The 25208-nt window shown below is 41.6% G+C and overlaps 1 protein-coding gene across 1 annotated transcript in view; it reads right to left on the reverse strand.

Annotated features, from left to right (window-relative positions):
• The window catches only part of ZDHHC2 (zinc finger DHHC-type palmitoyltransferase 2), a 71433-nt gene extending 48061 nt beyond the window's left edge, over positions 1–23372 (reverse strand). The window contains exon 1 of the mRNA XM_032162406.2: positions 23001–23372. Within this exon, the coding sequence (XP_032018297.1) occupies positions 23001–23130 (130 nt within the window). The 5' untranslated portion in view covers positions 23131–23372. The remainder of the gene's footprint in view (positions 1–23000) is intronic.
• Between the last annotated feature and the right edge of the window lie 1836 nt (positions 23373–25208).

Here is a 25208-nt window from a genome sequence, read left to right on the forward strand (position 1 = left end):
GAATCACAATTTTAATTTTAATTTCAAACACTTGTTTGCCTAATTTTATCTTGGATTAGCCTAATTTCTTTTTTGGTCCATGCCCTACAATGATAATATTTTGCTTTGGCAATTTCTAATCTTCCAATATACCTCCAAAACTTCAAGTTCCTCTGTGATTAATTGTGGGAATTGCAGCACTTTCTTGGCCTCAGATGGTATATAGGAAGAGAGAAAGTGAAAAAGGTAATTTGCTACTATAATTACCAAGAACGTTCCTGTTTGCTAAAAGTAAAATTATGGCCTTCAGGAATTACATTTTGGGCTGGGCGGCCCACGCATGTAATCCTAGCACTTCGGGAGGCCAAAGTGGGAGGATCACTTAAGGCCAAGAGTTAGAGATCAGCCTGGACAACACATTGAGACTATGTCCCTACAAAAAAAATTTTTTTTTTAATTAGCGGGGTATGGTAGCACTGCCTGTGGTCCCAGCTACTTGGGAGACTGGGGGCAGGAGAACTGATTGAGCCCAGTAGTTCAAGGCTGCAGTAAGCTATGATCACATCACTGTACTCCACCCTGTGCTGTAGAGTGAGACCTGTCTCTTAAAACAAAAAAGAAGAAGAAATAAAGGAGAGAAAAAAAAGAAATTCATCTTAAAATCTAGAACCATCATTGATACTACAAAGCTTGTACTTTGGGTCACCAGTAGTATTATCTGGCTGCGCTTTATGCTCACCCTCTCCACCGCCACTAATCATTCCTGTAAGAAACAGAGAAGAGCCAGGCACAGCAGGTCAAACCTCTAATCCCAGCACTTTGGGAGGCCAAGGTGAGAGCATAGTTTGAGGCCAGGAGTTTGAGATTGGCCTGGGCAACATAGTGAGACAACATCTCTACAAAAAAATTTAAAAATTAGCCAGGCATAGTGGTGCCCACCCATGGTCCCAGCTACTTGGGAGGCTGAGGTGGGAAGATCACTTGAGCCCAGGAAGTTGAGGCTGCAGTGGGCTGTGATCCTGCCACTGCATTCAAGCCTGGGCAACAGACCGTGATCCTGTCTCAAATAAAGAGAGAAAGAAACAGAGTAGGACACAGAGAAAAAGGCTGAACTAATTAGTCCTCAGTTTAGAATTGGTAAGACTGATAAGAGTGATAGTTTTTTGTTACAGCATTAATTGTTCTTTAAGAAATCCTTATGTAAAAATAAAACAGGTAAAATTGAAGTTAAAGAGTGAGACTGTCAAAGTAATAACCCATAATATAGAAAAGGATGACAAACTGCCCCTTAATCCAACCTGGCTTGAATGAAACATCCTTTCAAATGTATACTTCCCTTATCTCTTTTGACTGAACTACCAAGCAATCATTTAATCCTAGAACCCTTGGTCCAAATACAGCTAGATGCCTGTTTCTATAAATAAAGTTTTATTGAAACATGTATGCATCCATTCACTTACATGGCTACTTATGTGCTACAATGACAGAGTTGGGTAGCTGAGACAGGGAAAGCATGGACTGCAAAGCCTAAAATATTTACTGTCTAGCTTTTTATGAAGGAAGTATTCCAGACCTATGTATTAGTAAGCGTTCTCCACGAAAAAGATTTAATAGGATGTGTGTGTATGTGTATATATATTTACTATAATATAATTGATTTAGTCTAGAATGATTTAAATTCAACCTTGATTAAAAGCAGGGGATCATCTCAAAGGTTATTCCACTCATATATTTTTTACCAATTGATTATTTAATAATTGGCTTTGGTGATTATTATTAAAGTGTACAGTCCTAAATGGTATCTATTGAGATACAGCAGCCTAGTAAACTGATGGTAACTTAAATCTAGTTGAACTTTCGTCATAAATACATCCAAAATTCAAGCTTTCAGATACTTACATGGCTACTTGTGTGCTACTACGCCTTCATAATAGACAAAAAATGTACTCCCCCTTTTGAATTAGCAAAGAACAGTAAAGTGTTTCTAAAACAATGTGATATGGGAGTGTTTTATTGCAAACGTATATTGCTGTGATTTTAACATTTATTTTCTTAATCTGAATTTTTTCTTGTCTTCAAATTCAATGTCAGTCCTTTGGAGAAATAATTTACCTTTATTGCTCATACACAGTAACTTTTCAATATAAAACCACTACGCAATTTCCAGCCTAGCCTCAGACATCTGATAATGAAGAATACTGCCCCCCGCCACACACACAAACACAAACACACACACCCCAAAACAGAGACTTGGTCCTAATGAATGAATCTTAAGGATAATTTTATAGCCAAGCTCTACATTTTTTTCTGTTTATCTTTAAGTCATTTATTGAGAAACATTAATTGACTATACTGTGCTTACACTGTTGAGAAAAAAATGGCAAATAAGACTCTACCTCTGCTGAAGCTTAGCGTTTATGACATCATTTTAGCTAGAAGTAATAACTAACTGAAATAACAAGGATGTAGTTATGAAAACATTTTCAGTTAATTCACAGAAGTAGCTCACATTCAAAAGATTATGACAAAAATACTTTATGCTTTAATATCTTTATAATACGCTTTAACATCTCCTGTCCCAACAAAATCTGTCCCCTGACTTCATGTCTCTTAACTGCCATCCCACTTTCTGGCCTTTTCACAGGAAAATTTAACAATCATCCAAAATCACTCTCTCTGCCCCCAAACTCCTTTTACCTCCTCCTCCAGCTCCAATTGGTCTAATTCCCCAGGATTCCACTGCAATCACCTGTGTCAAGGTCACCAACACCCTCCCTAAGCTAATTTTCTGTACTCAAATTACTCTAACAAAATTAATTATGCTCTTTTTTTGGAAACAGTCTGTCAAATTCATAGTGAATTCTTTGACAAAATTGGCCAGAGGAACCCCTTGAAGCCAAATCCTTTGTCCTTTTAGCTACTTTCCAAAAATCTCTGGTTCATTTTTAGTGTATTAGAGGTCAAAATTGACACCGCTTCCGGATCTTATTTAATGACATGCAAGAAAAATATGTTATTCACGTTAACATTTTCAGTTTAATTGCAACGGTACCCTTTTCTTCCTAATACGTTTTTGAATTTATTTTCTTTATAACCTATCTACTTATATATTTTTATATATTATATTTTTATTATACTTTAAGTCAAACTGTTTTTTTTTTTTCTTTGTTGTCCTCATATGTCATTGTGATTTTATTGATAACTCAAAACGCCTGCCTTTCTCTCCAAACTCACCTCACACATCTTTCCTCTTGTGCATGATGCTTCTGTCACTCTGGGCTTTCTTGTATCTTAACCAAGCTAACATTGTACCCTCCCTTGATCCTCTGCACTGGCAGTGAACTGGGTGGTAGGAGACCTGGACTCCAGGCCAATCCTGCCAATATGTGTGATCTTGATCACGGCACTCAGCTGAGCGCCACTTTAATTTTATTGTTTAAACTAAAATTTGCACTTTATCTTGAAGGTTTCTCTGGCTATAAAATTATGTTAAATCCTACCCTGATGTATTCTCGGAGAAAAAATCTTAACTTTTAAAGACCTAAGGCAAAAGCCATTCTAACAACCAACTGATCAGTAAATTAGCAGGAACTGCTTTGTCAAGGACAGATAAGCAGCTTCAAAATAGAAGCAAAGGTTAACAGTAAGTCTTCGACGGTGCAAAACTTGAATTCCAAACACAGGGTTTTCAGTTTGTACTTTCTCAGTTAACATACAAGCCACTCCTGATATTCCTAATAGTCTAACTACAAACACGGGGCAAGGCAATCGACTACCTCAATGGATCCCCACACAATTCCTTGAAAATTCATTTTGCAATAAGAAAACCATGATCTCATTTAAAATGCAATTCAGTGATAACATCTCACTAAGAACCCTCCCAAGGCTTTGCACTCAATTTACAGTAAAATAAACTCCAATCTCTTTACTTCAGCCTCAGTGGTCAAGCATGATCTGGCACTTCCTCCCTGTCCTCCAAGACCATTTCTGGTCACTAGTCCCTTTGCTCACTAAGCTGCAGCCACACTGAGCTCCTGTTTCAAAAACACACCAAACCTTAGTGTCTTTGCCCAGTCTGAAAAGCTCCACACCTGACTCCACGCCTGGCTCCTTCTTTATCATCCTTCAGGTTGCAGTTTAAATACCAGCTTTTCCTGTCTAGTTAGACCCTGCAATCACTACGGCAATACATTATTTGTCTCTTAGCATCTCACGCAACCTGTATTTTCATTTATTTGTGTCTTTTCCATGACTCTCACTGAGGTTTAAATCCTGTCTGATGTTTTACCTTGAACAAGTTATTTAGACTCTCTGAACATTATCTCAATGTTTATCTCACCAAGCTCTTTTGAGAATTAAACTAGAAGGTAAAAGCACCTAGAATAGAATTTGGCGCATTATTAAGGTCTGTTCATCAAATATGGAGGATAAATTCATCACCAAACTGTGACATGTTAAGAGTAGGACTTTCCTAAAGTTTAGTGCTAACGGTTTATTAACAATCTAGGGGAAGAAGTACATAGTGAATAATTAGCACGTACTAATGCTAAAATTTTCTGCAGCGTGAAATGGCAAGTTGTTAGGAATAAACTGTTGGAAGTCCTTTTAAGCGTGAATAAGCAGAAAAATGCAAATAAATTACAATGTGGGTGAATTAGTAGAATGAGAAAAAAACTAAACCAGTAAATTTTAAAACTTTTGCCCTACCTCTCCCAGAGCTCCTTTCCTGTCAACCCCACCCACACTTGCAACCCACTACGCCCTGTCCAGATTCTAACAGGGCCTGGCATGCATTGGTCCTGCGCCAATGCCCTATGGAGTGTGATGATTTCCCCAGCCTCTACCTCAGAACACATATCTAAATAGCTATACTGAGCTAAACCATGTGCTAGAAATTATCAAAGAACCATGGAAAATGGCCCAGAAATTACTGGCAACCTTTTCCTGAAGAATAGCACAATGTGGCTGGGTGTGGTGGCTCACAGCCGTAATCTCAGCACTTTGGGAAGCTAAGGCAGTTGCATCACTTGAGCCCAGGAGTTTGAGACCAGCCTCGGCAACATGGTGAAACTCTGTCTTCACCAAAACAAACAAACAAACAAAAAACTCCACAATTAGCTGGGTGTGGTGGCGTACCCCTGTGGTGCCAGCTGGTCAGGAGGCTGAGGTGGGAGGATCCCTTGAGGCCAGGAGGCGGAGGCTGCAGTGAGCTGAGATAGTGCCACTGCACTCCAGCCTGGGCAACAGAGCCAGACTATGTCAAAAAAAAAAAAAAAAAAAAAAAAAGAATAGCACAATGCCAAACACAAACATGAATAATACTAAGTTAAGTCATAAAAACCAAGATATGGGAAGTCTCTTAAGGGCAGGTTATGACCCAAAAGATTTGCTTTCTGTGGTTTGGCCTCTAGATCAGCCATCAAAAGCTTCTGCATAACACTATTAACAATGTAACAAAAACTAGTGATTGTGTGTTAAGGGAAGCCTACTGAGTGCAACATCCAAACATATCTCCCTTCCAGCACAGTAGACCCAAGGCTGCCCTGATTTTCCTCCCTTACCTGCTCGGCTATGAGATCAGGTGTTCATCGCATTCCAAGTCGTCAGTGAAAATGCCTGTATTTGCTACAACTGTCATAACAAAGTATCACAGACTATGTGCCTTAAATAGAAATCTATGTTCTCACATTTCTGGACTTTAGAAGATGGAGATAAAGAAAATTTTTTTAAATTATAAATTAGCAGGGCATGGTGGCATGCACCTGTGGCCCCAGCTACTCAGCAGGCTGAGGCAGAAAGACTGATTAAATCTGGGTGGTCGAGGCAGCATGAGCTGTGATTAGCCACTGCAATCCAGCTTGGGAGACAGAGCAAGACCGTGTTAAAAAAAAAAAAAAAAAGAAGAAGAAAAAGAATTGAGCACAAATTGAGGTGTCGGCAGGGTTGGTCTCTTCCTACGTGTCTCTCCTTTGCTTGCAATGACCACCTACTCTCTGTATGTTCACATCATTTTCCCTCGATGCCTCTCTGTATCCAAATTTCTTCTTTTAAGGACGGCAAGTCACGTTGGATAAGGGATTACTCTGATGACTTCGTTTTAACTTAATTATTTCTTTAAAGACCCTTTCTCCAAATAAATTCTGAAGTCCTGGAGTTCAGGACTTTCACCTAAGAATTCTGGGGGCACAGAATATAGCTTGCAGCATCCTCCAAAATCAGACTGCAGCTTTACGGGAGCATTGGTTGAATGCTCTCTATGCCAGGAATTTGTGCTCAATTCTTTTTCTTTTCTTTTCTTTTTTTTTTTTTTTTTTAAGACAGGGTCTTGCTCTGTCTCCCAAGCTGGAATGCAGTGGTGCAATCACAGCTCATGCTGCCTCGACCACCCAGATTTAATCAATCTTTCTGCCTCAGCCTCCTGAGTAGCTGGGACCACAGGTGCATGCCACCATGCCCTGCTAATTTATAATTTTATTTTATTTTATTTTGTAGCGATAGGGTCTCCCTTTGTTGTCCAGGCTATTCTTGAACTTCTGGGCTCAAATGATTCTCCTGCTTCAGCCTCCCAAAGTGCTCGCATGACAGGCATGAGCCACCACACCCGGCCTTGTGCTCAATTCTTTGAATGTTGATCTCATTTAAACGTTACAACAATCTGTGAGGTTGGTATTATTATCATTTCAAATGCTGAGAAGACATTCTCACAGAGATATAACTTCTAACGTCATCCAAGTCATGATGGGATCTACATATGTCCTGTCTGGCCCCAAAACTCATGCAAGGATTCTGTGTGGCCTCCCAGGATCTGTGACATCGGATGCGTCGCAGCCACTGGGCTGCTTTGTCCTAGGCAGCCGTTCTCTTCCTTGCTTGCTCTCAGTTCATGGTCTGTGCTTGATACTCTTGCCACTCCCTGTTACTTCCGATCTGGGTCACTCTAGAAAGTAGGGTTTAAAATGTCCTCTTCTTGTCACCCTTGCTCCACCAACCAACTTAAAACCTCTGCAAACAGATAATTTTACAAACTTTGGATACAAAAAATTCAAATATTTGGCCATATTTCAGGGCAGTACCTGAATATGGACTTTCCTAACCATCCCACTTTAAGAACTTGGGGAGGAACGGGGCTCTGGGTTCCTAGAGCAACAGTAAAATGGTGATACTAGAAAGAGTAAGAGATGGGACAGGCTTCGTGACCTCCATCCTCAGCAGAAGAAAGGAGGAATGATAGTTACTCCGGTTTGTACTACACAGGCACACTCCTAAAACACATTTCTCACATGTAGACACTGACATTAAGAGAGACAGAATATGGATCTGTCCTGGTTGGTAGTTCTTAAGCCTTACATTTATAAAAGTCTCCAGGTTATAAGTGTTTCTCTTCTCATCCACTACAGCAACATCATTTCTTTATTATTATAATTTACTGCATTAAGAAGACTTGAGATCTACTCTCTGAAATAATTGTAAGTGCGTAACACCGTATTGTTGAGTATAGGCACAAGGATGTAGAGCCGATCTCCAGAACTTATTCATCTAACATAACTGAAACTTTATACCTACTGAACTGCAGCCCACCCCCCATCTCCTTCTCCCCCCAGCCCCTGGTAACCACCAAACGGTCTCTGTTTCTTTTAGTTGACTATTTTAGATACCTCATACACGCTGAAGAATGCAGTATCTGTCCTTCTGTGACTGGCTTTTTCTCATTTAGCCCAATGTCTTCCAGGTTCATCCATGTTGTCCCATGTGGTGGAATTCAACATCATTTCTGTAGCAATTTGATGACCAAATCATTGCTCTAAATAGCTAAGCAGCTCTACTCGACAGAAACAGATGGTGTACAATCTAACTTATCTAATTGAAGGCTGGGTAAACATTCACTGAATGTTTGTATTTAAATCATTAGGAATGTGTGGGTCTTTAAATCTATCAGTTCTGAAAAAGGAATAAAGACATCACCTCATAATGACGGCCCTGAAAAACTCACTGCCACTTTCATCTTGGCAAAGGGAAGGACAATTTCTGTATCACTGACTGCACTAAGCAATGTAGATAAATAAGGAAATCTGATCTCAGGGCTGGCCCCCGATCTTAGTGTCCTCATTTCAAAGCTTACTCGATGGAATCCTATAATCCCTGTCTCAAATTAAAATAGAATAGGCTCCCAGTGCCAGCAAGTTGCGCAGATTTGAGGGCAGGTGTAAGTTTACTTCTCCTGCTTAGATAGAGTTGTATGGGTCCTTCCTTTTCTACACATGGCTACAACTCAACTCCAAGTTCCTATAATCACTGAATCTTTTCAGCCCCACCCCCTTCCTTTCCAATTCCAGATGCCCTTCTTGAGGAAAGACCAGAGAGGCCATGACTGACTCCGTAGAACCATGTAAGTCTATGGTGGATGCTACACCCTCAACACAGATCTGCCTGCTTTCCACACAATGGCTGTTTACGACCAAGGGAAATGTCAACTAGGGATTTATGTCCTGAAATACTGCCCTTATTAGTCAGAACCAAAATTTTAGAATTGGAAGCGCGTCAATGATTATTTTGCCCAATGTAACACTCAACTTTCTCATATATGTGTGGATGTATTTATTTATTGGCAGCATGCAAAAAGTCCCACATGTACATTGGTTATTTCACCACTTAAAAAACATATACGATCAAGTCAAAACAATTTTTGTAGAGTATTTTTTAATGTCCTTACATCAGTTTCTTATTATCTGGTATACTCAGAATTATCACAGAGGACAATGTTGAGAGTTCCTTATTTTTCATGACCAAACGTTACTAGCTATTTGATATATTAAGCAGAAAAACCAATGCATCTTTTCTGCATCTCCAAGGAAACAGGCAACATTCTAAAACCATCTAGCAGGGTTAGCAGCTATATGTTGAGTACTATACGACCTGAGTACACACACACACAACACATTTAAAAATTAATCCAATTATTTCTAGGTTCATAAAATTATTTGACTCTTATTATGAGTACAACTCTCCAGAGAAAGAAACTATATAAGGATGTAATTCCGACCTTTGTGTTTATGAGCTCATTGGAATAAAATTTACAGTGGCACACGTGAAGAGATGAATTCAAAGATTTAAACCAATATTAGCACCAGCAGTAAATGCTGCATGACAGCACTGGGTCACAATATCTATTAAAACATTCTAGAGTATCCAGCTATTCACCAGCTCACCCTTCAGTATTGGGCCATTGAGAAGCACCATTTTCTTCTGTAACTTCACTGTCACATATTCACAAAGTAAACATACAAAATCTTTCTTTGATCCCAGCTGGAATTATACAATGCCTTTCTCTTCTTACTTGCAGCAAATCATACTCTTGCGCAACACTGCATTCACCTACAGCACTAGCCCAATCTCTCTGACAGCAATAGCTGAAACAGTATGTATATTCAGTCACAGCCAAAATAAATTTCACATTGTCATTATCTGGCCACCCACAGTTGAAAGATTTCCACGACTACTGCTTAAAGACACAACATATTGTAATAGTGTAATATTATACAAGTACCACCTGTTTATATACATGTATTCATTAATGTGAGAACTTCTAAAAAAGATTATGCAAGGAATTGAAGAATCCAGTCATCAATATTTGGAATGAGTCTCTTCCTCTGCTCAATGTGTAAACTGCATCTCAGGTTTCCTGCCTCTATCTCTCCCCTAGTTTTATGTATGGATTTATGCTTTCTCTTACTAAAATCATTTCACTTACTCTGGATCTTTGGGCAAAACAAAAACCTTGCTCTTCATTTATAAGTCATGTTCAGTCCCTGTGCTGTGGATCAGAATCTAGTTCATGATTAACACCATGCATTCACATGTATTCAGGTGATATTTTCCCCTCCTCCCCAACCGCTCCTGTTTACCAGTTTGCGTACCACTTCCACCTGATAATATGTTCTTTCGAGATTAAATTTCCATCTGTCATTTCTGTGCTCTGGACACTCTAGCTACTTAAAAACTGTTGTTAAATTCCTGCCTATATACAGTAAGCTAGAGGCTCTTGAGTTTTCTGTCCTGGGTGTGCCCGATGACCAGCACTCTCATAAGGAACACACTACCCAGTAATAAAGGCCACCATATGGGCAAAATGGGATTCTTCACAATCCCCTGCCCATCAGCTTTTCTGCTGAACCATGAAATGGCAAGATGGTAAAAAAAAAAATTGCTGCAGTGACATTGATACATCTCATGGATACCTCTAGATACCTTCAAATTTGGACATGTTGGCCGGGCGCGGTGGCTCACGCTTGTAATCCCAGCACTTTGGGAGGCCGAGGCGGGCGGATCACGAGGTCAGGAGATCGAGACCACGGTGAAACCCCGTCTCCACTAAAAATATAAAAAAAATTAGCCGGGCGTGGTGGCGGGCGCCTGTAGTCCCAGCTACTCAGAGAGGCTGAGGCAGGAGAATGGCGTGAACCCGGCAGGTGGAGCTTGCAGTGAGCCGAGATTGCGCCACTGCACTCCAGCCTGGGGGACAGACCAAGAGTCCGTCTCAAAAAACAAAACAAAAAAAAATTTGGACATGTTTACAACGGCATATAGGCTTCTCTGGTTGACACTTCCATCAAAAATCACCTGCTGCAGAAAAAATGTATGGTGTCCTCAAAAAATTAAACACAGAATTACCATATGACTGACCAATTCCACTCCTAGGTATGTACCAAAAGAATTTAAAGCAGGGACTCAAACAGGTATTTCTATATACTGTCCATAGCAGCATTATTCACAATAATGCACAAAAAGGTAGAAACAACTCAAACCTCCATTAATGAATAAACAATATGTGATATATACACACCATGAAATATTATTAAGCCTTTGAAAAAATGAAATTCTGACACATGCTACAACACGAGTGAACTTTGAAGATATTATATAAGTGAAATAAACCAGACTCAAAAGGACAAATATTATATGATTCCACTCATAGGAGCTACCTGGAACACTCGGACTCATGGAGGCAGAAAGTAGAATGGTGGCTGCCAGGGGGTCGGGAAGGGAAGAATGAGGGTTAGTGTTAACTGGAAGAATGAGGGTTAGTGTTAACCGCACAGCGATGCAGTTTGGGAAGATGACAAAGTTGGAAAATGGAAGGTAGTGATGATTGCACAGCATTTTGAATGTACTTAATGACACTAATCTGTACACTTAAAAATGGTTAAAATGGAAAATTTTTATGTTATCAATATTTTACAATAAAAAATAAAAAAATAATCTGTTCTAGGGCTTATTCTCAAACCACAAATTAAGTTAAAAATCAACATTAGCTAAAGTTTTCTTACCTCTGGTCATTTCCATGCTGAAAAGTTTTCACTGTTGTTTAATATCTCAAAAAAGTAACCCCAGAAGTGATAAGCAGAGAAAAACAAAGCTTTGTTGAGCTGTGTATGCCTAGCTAGGCATTTCCACATGCTAAGTGGCTCATTCACGAGTCTCCCCAGATTCTCAGTGCTTGAGATTCAAAGGAATGCTGAGCCAAAATTCCGGTCTTCCTTGACCTTTTTCAGTCAATAGGAAATAGATGAAAGTGAATGTAAAATCCTCAAACTCCAAGGGTCTTGGATAGTAGCTTGATGCATGTATCTATCTCGTATTTACTGCCTTAAATCAGAGTTAAATTATATTCAGTATACTCTAAGAAGGCTGGGACAAGGAAAAAGAAAATTGAAAGATATGTTAGAACGTCTTTTTAAATCTAAAAAGTGTAACAATTTTAGCATATTAAGGGCGGGTGGGGGTTAATTATCTGAAAACTAGTAAAACGGACTACAGTTATCTCTAGGCAATGCTGTTGGAGTGTTTCCTGCAAATGCATTTCACTTATTTTTTTGTGATTATTTTATAAGTATACTGCGGCAAAAATTTTACATTTTAAATTATTATTTTTATATAGATACATGAGGATATTACTTATTCAATTACACATATAAAGATAATTTATCTTTTAAATTTTCAAGTGAGTTCTATAATTAACTTTATCATCTAAATTCTCATTACAGATAACATTTTAATGTCCAGAAAGAAAAAAAGGTTTTTTATTGTTATATGTGAAGCCATAAAAATATTACCAGCTTGTGGCCAGGCGTGGTGGCCACGCCTATAATCCCAGCACTTTGGGAGGCCAAATCACCTGAGGTCAGGAGTTCAAGACCAGCCTAGCCAACATGGTGAAACCCTGTCTCTACAAAAATGGAAAAATTAGCCAGGCATGATGGCAGGTGCCTGTAATCCCAGCTACTCGAGAGGCTGAGGTGGGAGAATTACTTGAACTTGGGAGGTGGAGGTTGCAGTAAGCCAATATTGTGCCATTGCACTTCAGCCTGGCTACAGAGAGAGACTGTCTCAAAAAAAATATATATATATCTATCTATATATATATATATATATATATCTATGTATATATCTATATATATATACATATATCTCTCCAGATTGTTTATAAACATTTGGATGATCAAACAGTAAAAAGCCAAAATACATAATCCCCTCATGTAGGATTCAACATTCTTTGTTGCTTGAGATGTCCACCCTGCTCAGAGGGCTCAAACTGAACAAATTCAGCTGGCACTCATCTTTTGATTCATCCGAGAAACATATATCCCAAATGTTACTACGTGTTAACCTCTGTGTTAGACACCAGGGCTATAAGGGTGCATAAACCAGACATGGTTACCGCTCATGAAATTTTCTGTAGATTATTTTCAGATAAGAAAAATTAAGCTTGCCTGAAAGACTAAAGCCTTTCTAATTTGGATTGAATTAATTCAGATATCCCAGTAACTCGTACACTGGTATACGAGATTCTTTTTGGTAACCTTGTAAATTACACTGAAAGTCATCAGAGTCAGTAATAAGTTCAAAACAAGGGTTCAATGTGCACATTGTTAAACTCTCAGTCCTCCCCCACTTGATGCGCCAGTACATGTGGCAATGTTGATTCCTCCCTCCTCCTTTATACCCTTTCCTCCCCAGGCTTCAAGACACCACTCTCTCTCAGTTTTCCTCCCCTTCACTGGGCACTCCTTCTCAGTCTTCTTCGCTGGTTCCTACTCATCTCCTGAACTCTCAGTGTTGGTCATCTTTGGTCCATTTCTCTGCTCATTTACATTCTCACATGTGGTAGAACAAATGTATCCAGTGCCAAGTCTTTAAATCCACTTATTGCTGAAGACTCCCGAATTTATTCCCACATTCTATACCTCTCTCCCAAATGCCAACTTCATGTGTGCAACTGCTTACTCAGCATCTCTATTTCACGACAGCATATCCATTCCAGATCTAATGCAACCCTCCACGCCACCTAACTGGTGCCTTCTGCATCTCAATTGAACATCCTTTCGGTTGTATGGGTCAAAAACAATGGCATCCTTTTTGACTCCTTTCCTTATTACACAACTCAAATCCGTCAGTAAGTTCTACTGTCGCTACTGTAAAAATACATCCAGAATCTGACCACCTCTCACCATTTCCAATGCCCACGCCATGGTTTGACACACCATCATCGCTCACCTGGATTGATGCAGTAGCCTAGGTCCACAGCGGCCAGAAAGATCTTTTCAAATCTAAGTCGCAGCACATCACCTCTATACTCAACAACCTGCAGTGGATTCTCAAGTCACTCCAAGTAAAACCAAGGTCCTCACAGTGGCCTGTGGCCTGAGGCCCTCCATGATCTCTGCTTTCTCCCCACATCTCTGCCCTGTCACCTACTTCCCTTTCCCTTGCTCACTACACTTCAGCCAAAATGACCTCCCTGCTCTTCCTCACACATGCTGGGCTGACCCCTGCCTCTGTGCTTGTAAATCAAACTCCTCTGGCCTGAGATACATTTCTCCACAATATCCGCATGGTTAAATCTTTCAGCTCCTTCAGTCCTCTGCTTAAATTTCATGAGTTCTTCTCCTTCTCTGGCTACTGTATTTAAAATCGAAACCTTCCTCTGGCATTCTCAGTCCTTCTTGCCCTACTTTTTGCTTTGTGTCATGCCACTGATGATCCTCTAACAAATTGTCTAATGTACTTATGTTTTTTATTCATTTTCCTTCCCCCAATCAGAAATGTAAGCTCCAACATCTGTCAATAGATATTTTTTGAACAATAAATTAAAAGGGTGTCCAGTGAATTACGGACGGTTAAAATGCCTTCAGTTCTTGGATTTGTAAAAGGGCAAGTTTATGGGAGGCTGTGGTGAATCACTACCCTTCTCCCTCCTTTGAACAACATACAGTTCTTTGTTTTGTATATCTTAATTTTCAGTAGGTATTAGCCCTGGAATAAGTTGCATTTCATTAAAATATGCTATAATTAAGACCTTGATTAAGTCAAACTGGTCCCTGCCCTATATCTTTTCCCATTCACTGACCTCTCTGGAGATGCCCTGGCTAATCACTAGTCATAGTTAAGTACATAAATCCCTGACTGCCTTTCTTCCTAAAACAGGTCACATGGAGTTGCCCATTTAGTAGTAAACTTGATCACAAGTTAGCCCCTGGAATTTGGAGCAAGCTTATGACTTTCAGTGTGAGACTCATAATTGAAATCTTTTTCACGCTCGCAGTTGGCCTCAGGTGTCTCTCATTACAGCTCCAGCTCAGCTGTTCTGGAGTGGACTGTCTTTCCCACTAAAATACTTCCAACATGCTATGTACATTACAAACACAATTCCAAGTCACACCATTCCTCACATCCCTACAAATCTGGTGAAAAGCCATACTTTGATTCAGCTCTTTGAGAGGACTCATGGGATCCAAAGGGATGAGGGACACAGTTCGGTCTGAATTTTAAGTCACCTTACTCCATATATACTCTTCAAATATGATGAAAATCCACTCGCAGTAAACACAGAGACAGAATTTAATTTTATCTGTAGAAAAAATAGGTAATCATGACAAAGCCATTCTGCTTTCCCAAATTTCACTGAATTATAATCACATAAAATTTTTGAAACTATATGAACTTACTTTTATAAAGATTATATCTTTTACAACATGATCACGAAGACAGACAACTACCTAGAAACTATCTTATTATTTGGATGTTTGGTTTTAAAAGAATTAGAGAAAAAGTTTTCTTTTTTTTTAGTGTTTAGTGTATATTTTGCTGATGAACTCCTCTGCACCACTCTGTTCCTCTGGGGTGGCAATGCTAGTGAATAAAAGGTCTAATTAAAGTATGGCAGGAATGCTTAATTGTACACTTCACATGAGGAGAAATTTAAGGATACCAAGAAGAAATACTGGCAAAGAAATAAAACCCAGCCATCTATAAAAGCACTCATTCATTTGCATTTTTAAAATGTAATCCAATCAATAACATATCTAAAATGAACTACCATTAAGTATGCACTTTAGACTGAAGTGCTAAGACGACAAATGCAGCATATATTTTCGCTTACAAGTATCTCTCAAATAAAAATGGGTTTTATAACACTTCAGGCAACTAATATTTATAACTGAATTTAAAAGTCATAGCCAGATAAAAAGTCAAATTAGGAAAAACGCTACATAAATGATATAAAGTGTGATATTATCATTTTGAAAGGAAAATTCTCAAGCAATCACGTCTGGTTTCTTTACAGCTATCCTATTCTTCTTAAGAAATCAGAGCATCCTACCCAGCACCGCCTCCTCCTACCCCCTGCCTTGATAATTTCGCCCTTTTCACTTTTGTCATTTGATTGAAACAACAATCAAGACAATTATAATAAAATTCCCTTAAAGGAATTAGGAAAAAATTTTCAACAATTTTCTAATGGACTATTAAAAACCTCATTCAATTATTTTATGCTTTCATTATAAATTCTCTGTAGTATTTCTAAATGGTAATATGTAATAACAGAATTCCACATAATATTAAAACTGTCTTTCTAATCATCTTTGGAATATTGTTTTCCCAACAGACAGCATTAAGAATCTATGCCATATTCTAACCTGTCATTCTGCAAGTTAGACAAGATAGAATTTCTACACTCATCATGAACAGTGCTGGAATCTCAGGGGACCCATGAATACACCACTTCCTGGAGAAGAGAAGGCTGGGTGATGTGATGCAACTGTCAAAACGCAGTGGTATAAATCAGCAGTATAAATTATGAAATGTAAGTATAGTTCTATTTTTCTGAGAAGGAATATCACAAATTCTCCATCAAGATAAAACATAAAAACAAATGGAACAAAAAAATCAATGACGACCGTTTCATGGAGAACCCCTCGCCCCCATATATACTCATCTACGGGATACATTTGTCTTTTTTCCCCGCTAGCACGCTTCTCACCATGGTAACGAAAAAAGATCACACACCTGAGCTCGCTGGACCATGCAGCCTGAGATGTGGGCGCAACCACCTCAGCCCTGCCAGCTGGCCACTGCCCAGGCTGGAACACTGGACCCGCTGTCACCAGGTTGTGGGAGCAGTGGTGGTTCCAGTGCTCTGTGGTGACCGGCTGCCAGGCAGCAGCTCTTTCCAAAGGCCATTCCTCAGGTGCAACGTCAGCTCCACTTCACCCACCTGCCCTTGGTTTCTGTGCATTTCTAAGCTAAGCTCTCCAGGCTCGCCGTGGATTCGGAGAGGTGCATTCATGCCCAGTTTCACCCACCAGGTCACAGACCCTGGGCAGAGTAAAAGTGGCCTGAGCATTGGGTAAGAAGCGAGGGAGCTAAAACAACCTCCTACTTCATAGCACAGGCAAACACTGCTGTTTATAATTTTACTCGGAGACTACGTGAACCACTAAATATATGTGGTAAGATCTGTAACATGACTTAAAATTCATTTCTACTTACATGCTCCCCAAAAGCTCTTTTTCCTGCCTCATTTTTTATCCTTTTCCACTGGCCAGGCAGCCAACTCGCATGTCTAGGAGTGAGACGTTTTGCTTTCCATTTCTGCTTTGCTACCCCTCTGCTGTGGAAATGGCATCCGGAAAGGTGGCAACTCCTCTCCTCATGCCCAAGCCAGCTAGAAAGCTTTGGTTTTGGGTTTTTTCCCAGAGGCTGTTTTTTTTCTTGGCTACTAGGAAAAGATCTCTATTAAGTTATCTTCTAAATCATTTCCGTGGCGGGAAATGCCTGGCAGGTAAATGCTTTTGAATGAACCCTACTCAAGCCCTCAAGAAGCTGCCTTCTTTCTAACCTCATGGAAACACACCTTCTCTAGAGACAATTAATTATTGTGATTTAAGAAACCATCCCATCAGCTTCTGTTTAATTACTGGAAACATGCCTGCAAGTACCAATTTAATGGCGTGAATGACATTCTCAGTAAGCAATTGCAAGCAAACTTTTCTGTAATAAGCCTCAGTTTAAACTGAGGTTTGACCCCAGATCCTGTCCTCTCACTTATTTGCATTATGCGATTGAATAAGACTAAGTAGAAACCACGAGATTAATTCATTCAACATTCATTGCGCATTTGTACATGCTAAGACTGTGCTAACTGCCTGAAATATTTCTCTCTAATAGGGTTTAATAGCAAATAGTAATGCTGCACTGTCCAGCACATCAAAAGGAAGTCTCTGACACACTAAAGGGAACCAAAAAAGCATTAAGCAGAGTCTTTTCTCTTACTCCCCTGCCCGACTTGACCATTTATATTAAGGTAAAATGGCAGCACAGATCAAGAGTTTGGAACATATCGTATTTTATACATTTGGATTTTTGATTTGAAGAAATGTTGAGTTTTTATCACCCTATTCACATAAATTCAAATCTTTAAAATATGCCACAATATCAAGAAAAGTCACCGAATTAATATATTTTGAATCATATTGCCAACAACTAATAATTTCTTTTTTAAATTTTTTATCTTTTTGAGACAGGGTCTCGCTCTGTCACCCAAGCTGAAGTGCAGTGGTGTGATCTCGGCTCACTGCAGCCTCTGCCTCCCCGGTTCAGGCAATTTCTTCTGCCTTAGCCTCCCGAGCAGCTGAGACTACAGGCATGCACCACCACACCTGGCTAATATTTGTATTTTTTTGGTAGAGACGGGGTTTCACTATGTTGGTTAGGCTGGTCTCAAACTCCTGACCTCAAGTGATCCTCCCACGTCAGCCTCCCAAAGGGCTGGGATTACAAGGGTGAGCCACCGTGCTGGCCAGTAAGTAATCATTTCTAAGGTGATTTAGGCATTAAATGTCTGGCATGCACCAGTTTTCTATGGATGTGCCTTATATTCCACTTAAAACTATTTTAATATTTAAAACAGTTGGCAAAACCAAGTAATGGCAAAAACTGCAATTACTTTGGCATCAACCTAATAGAACATCTGTATTCCCAAGATCTACTGCCTGTTCTTTTTTGTAAAAAATGCTTTATTGTCCTACACAGTTTTTAAAGTAATAGTTTAAGTATCAGGAATATCAAGATATTAATAATATAAAGCAACAGTTTAAATACCAATAACAAGAATACATTTCTTCTTCTGTGTAGCTCAAATTCATTTCCTGGTGGAAAACAATTGAGAGCCCCAGCACTCTCTATCCTTGAGCCTGCAGTGGCCTTGAATGAATGGTAGGTCACAACTTCACAGAATCCAAGTAGGAGGCTTTATGTATTTTGTTCTTAGGGATGTTTGTTGTCTTGTTTGCTTAAAAGAATGAAAACATGGCTGCGTATCTCTCAAACTGATCCCTAAGTATCATAATCACTGTAGAATATAATAGGCTGCGATCATTGCTGAAGGATATTTAGTAATAAAGACAGCAAAACTGCGAGTAAAACCTCAAGATTCTAGTGGTCTAACTTCCAACATACTCCAAAGCGCAGCAAACTATTGCCCAAGGGCCAAGGTTAGCCAAATATTTTTGTTGAATAAAAGCCACGCCCATTTGTTAAAGTATCTTCTATGGCCGCTCTCAAGGATAGCAGAGTTGAGTGGTTGGAACAGAGACCACATGGCTTGCAAAGCCAAAAATATGTACTATATAGCCCCAAACTACAAAGCCCATTAAAACTCTGAAATTGTGTAAAGACTGTTGGGTTATTTTCAGAGCTCTGTCAACTCTTTGTAAACAATAATACAGTTAAAAAGAAATGCTGCATAACTTCACTGGGCTAAGAGATTTGCAGAGGGGTTTGCTGGGAAAAGGAGACATCTGGACATCTGCATCAGAGCAGCTAAGGTCATAGTTGACAACTCCGCTAGGTAACTCGGAGGAAGAATATTGAACTTGTAGTAACTCTGAAATTTAGTTTAACTCTTTCATTTAAAAATACAGGGCCGGGCGCGGTGGCTCACGCTTGTAATCCCAGCACTTTGGGAGGCCGAGGCGGGCGGATCACGAGGTCAGGAGATCGAGACCACAGTGAAACCCCGTCTCTACTGGGGGGTGGGGGGCCTGTAGTCCAGTATCGAGGGTGAGGCAGAGAATGGGTGAACCGGGATGTGGGTTGCAGTGAGCCGAGTCGAAAAAAAAAAATACAGGAGTGGTTAGCCTGGATGACCTTTAAGCTTTTCAAAATTCATGATTGTTTAAAATGATGTAACTAAAACCATAAGCAAATTCAGAACCACATGAGTGTGCAACATCATAAATGTCCCATAGCACCTGCCTAAGGAGCAGGAAAGTAACATACTAAGAAAAATGGGAACTGAACTGGTTACACAAGGGTATGTGGAAGTTTCCTGTACTATCGAAACTTTTCATTAAATTTGAAATAACGAAAATGGTATGAAATAGTTAAAACAGTTTAAATGCTAGCACTTCAAAGGGGAAACTTCAGTGAACCTTCTTCAACAAGCGAAGTCAACACAGCAGGAGCCATAAGGGATCTGTAAAACATACCTAAACCACGTCGCGCGCTCACTGAATGGAGCATGCCTGAGGCTGCAGACCACCCTCACTCCCTCTCATAGTGCATTCTAAAGTTCCCCTTACAAATGTTACCTTTGAGTTTATCTTACTTGATGAAAACCATCCCAGTATCTAAAGAGAGCAAAGACAGTTAAGACACAAAAGAAGCCAGGAGTGGACAGAGGGACAGGAGGGACAGGGAGAGGGAAAAGGAGTGGTAAGGGAAGGAAAGGATGGAGAGGGAGGAATACGAATAGAAGAGCCTCGTTAATCAACAAACGAGATAAACGTGGTCCAAATGATTAGCGGTATAACTGTCTTCTGTGATCTTCTCTTTGGCAGAATAGGAAGCTGACTTAACCAAAAATACTTGACTCTCACACAATATATGTACATCCCATATATTTTACATATACACATATTCCAAAAAGAGAGGTTATTTTTATAAAATACAAACACTAAGCAAAAATTATGCTAACTGAAAAAGTGCCTAGAGAGCCACATACATCCACGTTGTTAAATATAGAAACTAACTGTAATGAGAATCATTATCTCCAGTTTCCAAGGATACCAGGATAAGCACTACTCCTAAATTGCAGTTCATTCAGCAAAGGGCACAGAATAATTTATATTCAGGGTCATCCCTAGCTGAGAGCAGACGTGGAAGCAGGACCAGGGTAAATCACTTTGTTTCTTCTATTCCATTTGCTACCTGATCCAGTTCCCAGCCCCCGACCCCCACACTCTGGTCCCAACCTTGGCCAATGTTTTATGGAAGAAATTTGGAAAATCTGCTTGTAAATGGCAACTTCCAAGAGAAAAAGAATCTTCAAAAGGCAGGGCAGTCTGAGATGTGATTAATGCTGGGGGTGGGGTGGGGGCTGGTATTTCCATTTGCTTTGTCTGTGAAAAGGAAAGGAAGCTGGTTTTGTGTGTCAGTCACACTAGTCGCCATCTTTCCCAGTGCCTATAAGGAAATTTCAACTTCCCACTCAACCAAGGCTATGCAAAGCTTGCCACTCATAAACTGCTATGGTCTCTAGAATCAAATTCAGCTTCAACTTGTTCTTCCTTCTTAGACTCTAGAATCTAGATCTTTCGTAACAATTACTTTTTGTTTCTACAGCAATAAAAATATAAAAGCTACTTTCTGAAAACCTAGGACATATTGCCTCTGAATCATTTATTTGTTTATTCAAGACCACTTACTGTTGCTTTCAATGTGGCAGGCATTGCGCCAGGCCAGGCAGACAGGCATTGCGCCAGGCAGGCAGGGACAAGAAGTGATAGGTAAGGTATCAATAACAGGCCATGCCACTTAGGTAGTTTAAAAAGAGCTATTCTTCCTCTTAGTCAAATCGTCACTTACTAAAATAGTGATGTGGATTTTATGGATACTCCAGATTTGTCTTAAACTTACAGAAAGTACATATAAACGTACGATTCAGATATAATAGCAATTTTCCATTTAGTTCCTTCCCCATCACCTGTCTACCCAATATAATAGTAAGACCTGCCATGTAGCACCTCAGCTAGGAGCAGACATCCTTCTAACGGGCAGAAGAGCTCTCTCTGCCTTCAAATGCTTCCTCTAAACGGACATGAGACACTGTACCAAGATAAGCGTCTTGGCTTAATGTGATAACACAGGTGAATAAGCTATTTTGACAATGAAGGCCTTCTAGGATGTCCCTTCTTTGCAGGTTATATTAATTGATACTGTTCACTGTTTTTAAGAGGACGAAGGAGTGAAACACAACAAAGGTTCCCAACAGTTATGTAACATATAGAGTCTATCTCAATAAGGCAAGCTATTTTAATATTAACAGTTAATACAAAATTTACCACACGTCTTTTCCTGTATATTTTAGATGACTTGACGACTGCATACCTAAATGCATTCTCATGATGATGCCTGCACAGCCTCATCTTTTCCTAACAACAGAGTCAAGGTTTATTTGGACTATTAAGCTTGTTTCTAAATCCCTTCAAGTAATAATAGCAAATTTTAAAACTATAAGAAATAAAAGTCTCTGTTCTCTTAAAACTTACATCAGTGATTATTTTGATGTATTATTATGACACTTTCTCACAAGGGGCAACATTTTGAGGTAAGATGGCTTCAGACAAGATTTTATGTCTGAACCTTGAGGCTTTGAAAATGCTGAGGTTGTGAAGGTTCAATACAATAGGCCACGATTTAATCTTTTCCCTTGTACCACCCAAAGCTAGCGCTTGGTAGGGCAAAAACAGACACTTTGTTAGGTGGAGCACCAAACACAGAAAGCATTCACGAGTCACTGGCAGAAAGGTCATTTTCTGTTTTAACATCTTTTTCTGATAACCCAGATCAGTTTTCATAAAACCCCTGAAGGTAGAAACCAGCTTACATTAAGCGACATCATTGTACTCCCTACTTGTGCATAATAATCAACTTTTTAAAAAATTTTAATCTTCAGCATTACAAGTATCCTACCCACCAATTCAGGAACCTAGAACTCGGACTGGAGCCACTTCGCTCTCTGGATGTAAAAACCTCAGACCTCTTTTTCTCTCTCCCTACTGTTCAAACACCTAAATTATGGTTCAGTGTGTTGCACATGTCCTCAAAAATACTTTCTAGTAGCTCACCTCCTCCACATCCTTTTTAACTAGAAAAGTGTCCAACTGGCAATCCTCAAATCATAAAGGCAGCAAAAACGCCCCTGAGCGCTGTCACAAATTTTTAACGAGTGGATTGACGCCAACCAGCAAGGGATCCAGCTCCGCCGCCAAGGCCAGCACCCCCGCGCGGGTCTGGCGCAGCTCGGGCCCGGGCCCAGCTCAGCCCTTCAGCCCCCGGCGCACCTCGCCGGCCTCGGCCTCCCCTCTCCGCAGCAGTCCCGGGGACCGTCCGCCCCTCTAGGGGGTGTGGCCGGGGCGGCGGCGGTGAGCGGAAGGCGGCGGGAGGCTCGGCGGCGTGTGCCAGGCGGAGGCGACACCGTAACCTGAGAGTTGGGAGGGGAGGGCGAGGGGCGTGCGCGTGGAAGAAGCTGCCCCGAGGCTGCTTTCGGCGGCGGAGACGGCGGGACGCGGCAGGTTGGCAGCGCCCGGGGCGCATCCGGGGGGCGAGGGCGGAGGCGCGGCTGAGCGTCCCGGGACAGTCGGGGTGGGCTGCGCTGGGGACGCCGCGGCGGGGGGCGCACTCACCTATGCACAACTGGATGGCGTAGGCGTAGTAGGACCAGCCGAGCAGAAGGGTGATGAACACCACCGGGATCCAGTACAGCACCCGCCGGCACCGCCGCCTGGCGCTGCTGCCCGGGCCCGAGGGCGCCATCTTCCAGCCGCATCCACCTGCCCAGCTCCGCCGCCGCCCGCGGGCCTGGCTACGGGGCGGGCTGGGCGCGCCCGGCACCCCTGGCTGGACGGGTTCCTGGGCGGCGGCGGGGTGCGCTGCGGCGACTGCCGCCACCGTGGCGCTAACTCCCCATCCCGCAGCCCCAAGCCGGCGCCGCGGACTCCCGGCTCCTCAGCCTGGCGGAGGCGGAGGCGGCGGCTGCGAGCGGAGGACGAAGAGGCGGAGGGGGGCGGTGAGGCGGCGGCGTCGGGAGGCTGCGCTCCGCCCCCGCCGTTCCCCGCCGCCCGGCCGCCTCCCCTGGCGTGGTCGGCTGCGCCCTCGGGCGGGCTCTGCGGGGATGCGGGGCCCTCGCTCGGGCCACCTCGGGGGCTCCCACCGTGGCCCCGCCGCCTCCGACTCGGCCTCTGGATTCCTGGGAGGCGGGGGCTGCTCGGCGCTGGCCCCCGGGGCGGAAGGGGCGGTGGCGGCCCCTCCCTAGGCGCCCGGCACTCGGGGCAGTTCGGTCGCGAGCGCTGCCGCGCTTGGCGCAGGGCGGGGGTCGGAGGCGAGGCCGGCGGAGCAACTGCTGCGCGCGGGACTCCGCGCCTGCCGCGACCCAGGCGCCCTGAGAAAGTCTGCAGCACAGAGGCCCGCCTCCCCGCAGCCCGCGTGGAACTCTCGCGCTTCAACTTGCTGGTCCCTGGGGGCTCGCGGGGGCCACGAGGAGCCTCCCTTTACTACTCGGGCTTTGGGGGGAAGCAGAAATGCACAGTGAAGAGGGGGTGCCGAGCCGGCGTCTGGCATGGGAGGGGCTGTGGGGAGCGAGGAAGAAGCATTTTTGGTTGTGAATCCAGGCACCTCTGGAGTTAGAAACACAAGTTCTTTGCTCTGAGAATGTTGATGCTTTGGATAAATGATTGAGTGATTGTGACAGGGGCCGTTTCCACTGTCCCCTCCCTCGAGTACGGTGGTTCCTTCCACCAACTATTTATTCTTTTCCTCAACCCGCTCGTCACTACGGTGTTTACTTTCGTAGTGGCAATTCCGAACTTAGCAGATAGCTGATTCCAAAGCGGTTCCCAAAAAACACCGTAAGGGAACCTAAAGGTAGTCAGCCCAAACCTCTGATTTTATGATTCACGAAATGGAAAATAGACAAATGCCTCCTTTGCTTTTCTTTCCTCTGATTATGAACGCACCTGATCCACAGGGAAACACTTAAATCAATGAGTGTATGTAGATTATGTGCATCACTACTATACATAATAGGCACAATTTTTCTTAACATTAGTGAATATGTGTATTTACACCACACAGCAATCATAGTGAATGAAATTACTTCTTATTCATGTGTAGAAGTAAAAAAAAAATACCGATTTACGTGAAGTCAGTCAAAGAAATTTAGTTCTGGTGTCTGCGATTATCTTTCTGTGACTGGATTACACAACAAGCTAATTCCTCCCGAAACAGCTACTACGTTACACACAACCCCCCCACACACATCTCTTTCCATTTCTCTTCAAAAATACATAGAAAATGTCAGTCAAGTTTCTATGGGACTTTAAATAATTGAAAGGAGAGACGTAATATGTCCCAGTGAATCGCTTGATTTTGCTGTAGCATTTTATATTCTCTTTGGAGATTCTGTATATTAATATAAAAATATAACTTCCCTGGATTCCTTATTGTTTTCCATGGATATTAATCCTGTGTTCCCCCCAGTGAGAAGAGAGTAAAAAGCAGGAATTAAAAGTTCCTCCTGGGACTGAGATACTCTCACAAAGAAAGCAAATCAGTGACCAAAGGTCAATAGAGACCATCAAGGAATGAAAAGGAAGGGGTCGGATTTTCCACACTGGCAACAGTGGAGAAAGTGCAAATAGTGCCTCTGTAGATCCTGGATGCGACAATGCCCTGTGCACTTCATCCTCGCACAGTCTTAAAGGGTCTTGAAATCGGAAATGGAATAGCATTCTGCCCAGTTTTCACATCTATTACCCTTTTGGAAAAGTATGCAGGTGTCATATATTTGAAGGAGCTACACTGTTATTACTGATCTAAGATGTTGTTTAATTGTT

This window comes from Hylobates moloch, unplaced genomic scaffold (assembly GCF_009828535.3).
Source record: "Hylobates moloch isolate HMO894 unplaced genomic scaffold, HMol_V3 SCAFFOLD_8, whole genome shotgun sequence".
Classification (NCBI taxonomy): Eukaryota; Metazoa; Chordata; class Mammalia; order Primates; family Hylobatidae; genus Hylobates; species Hylobates moloch.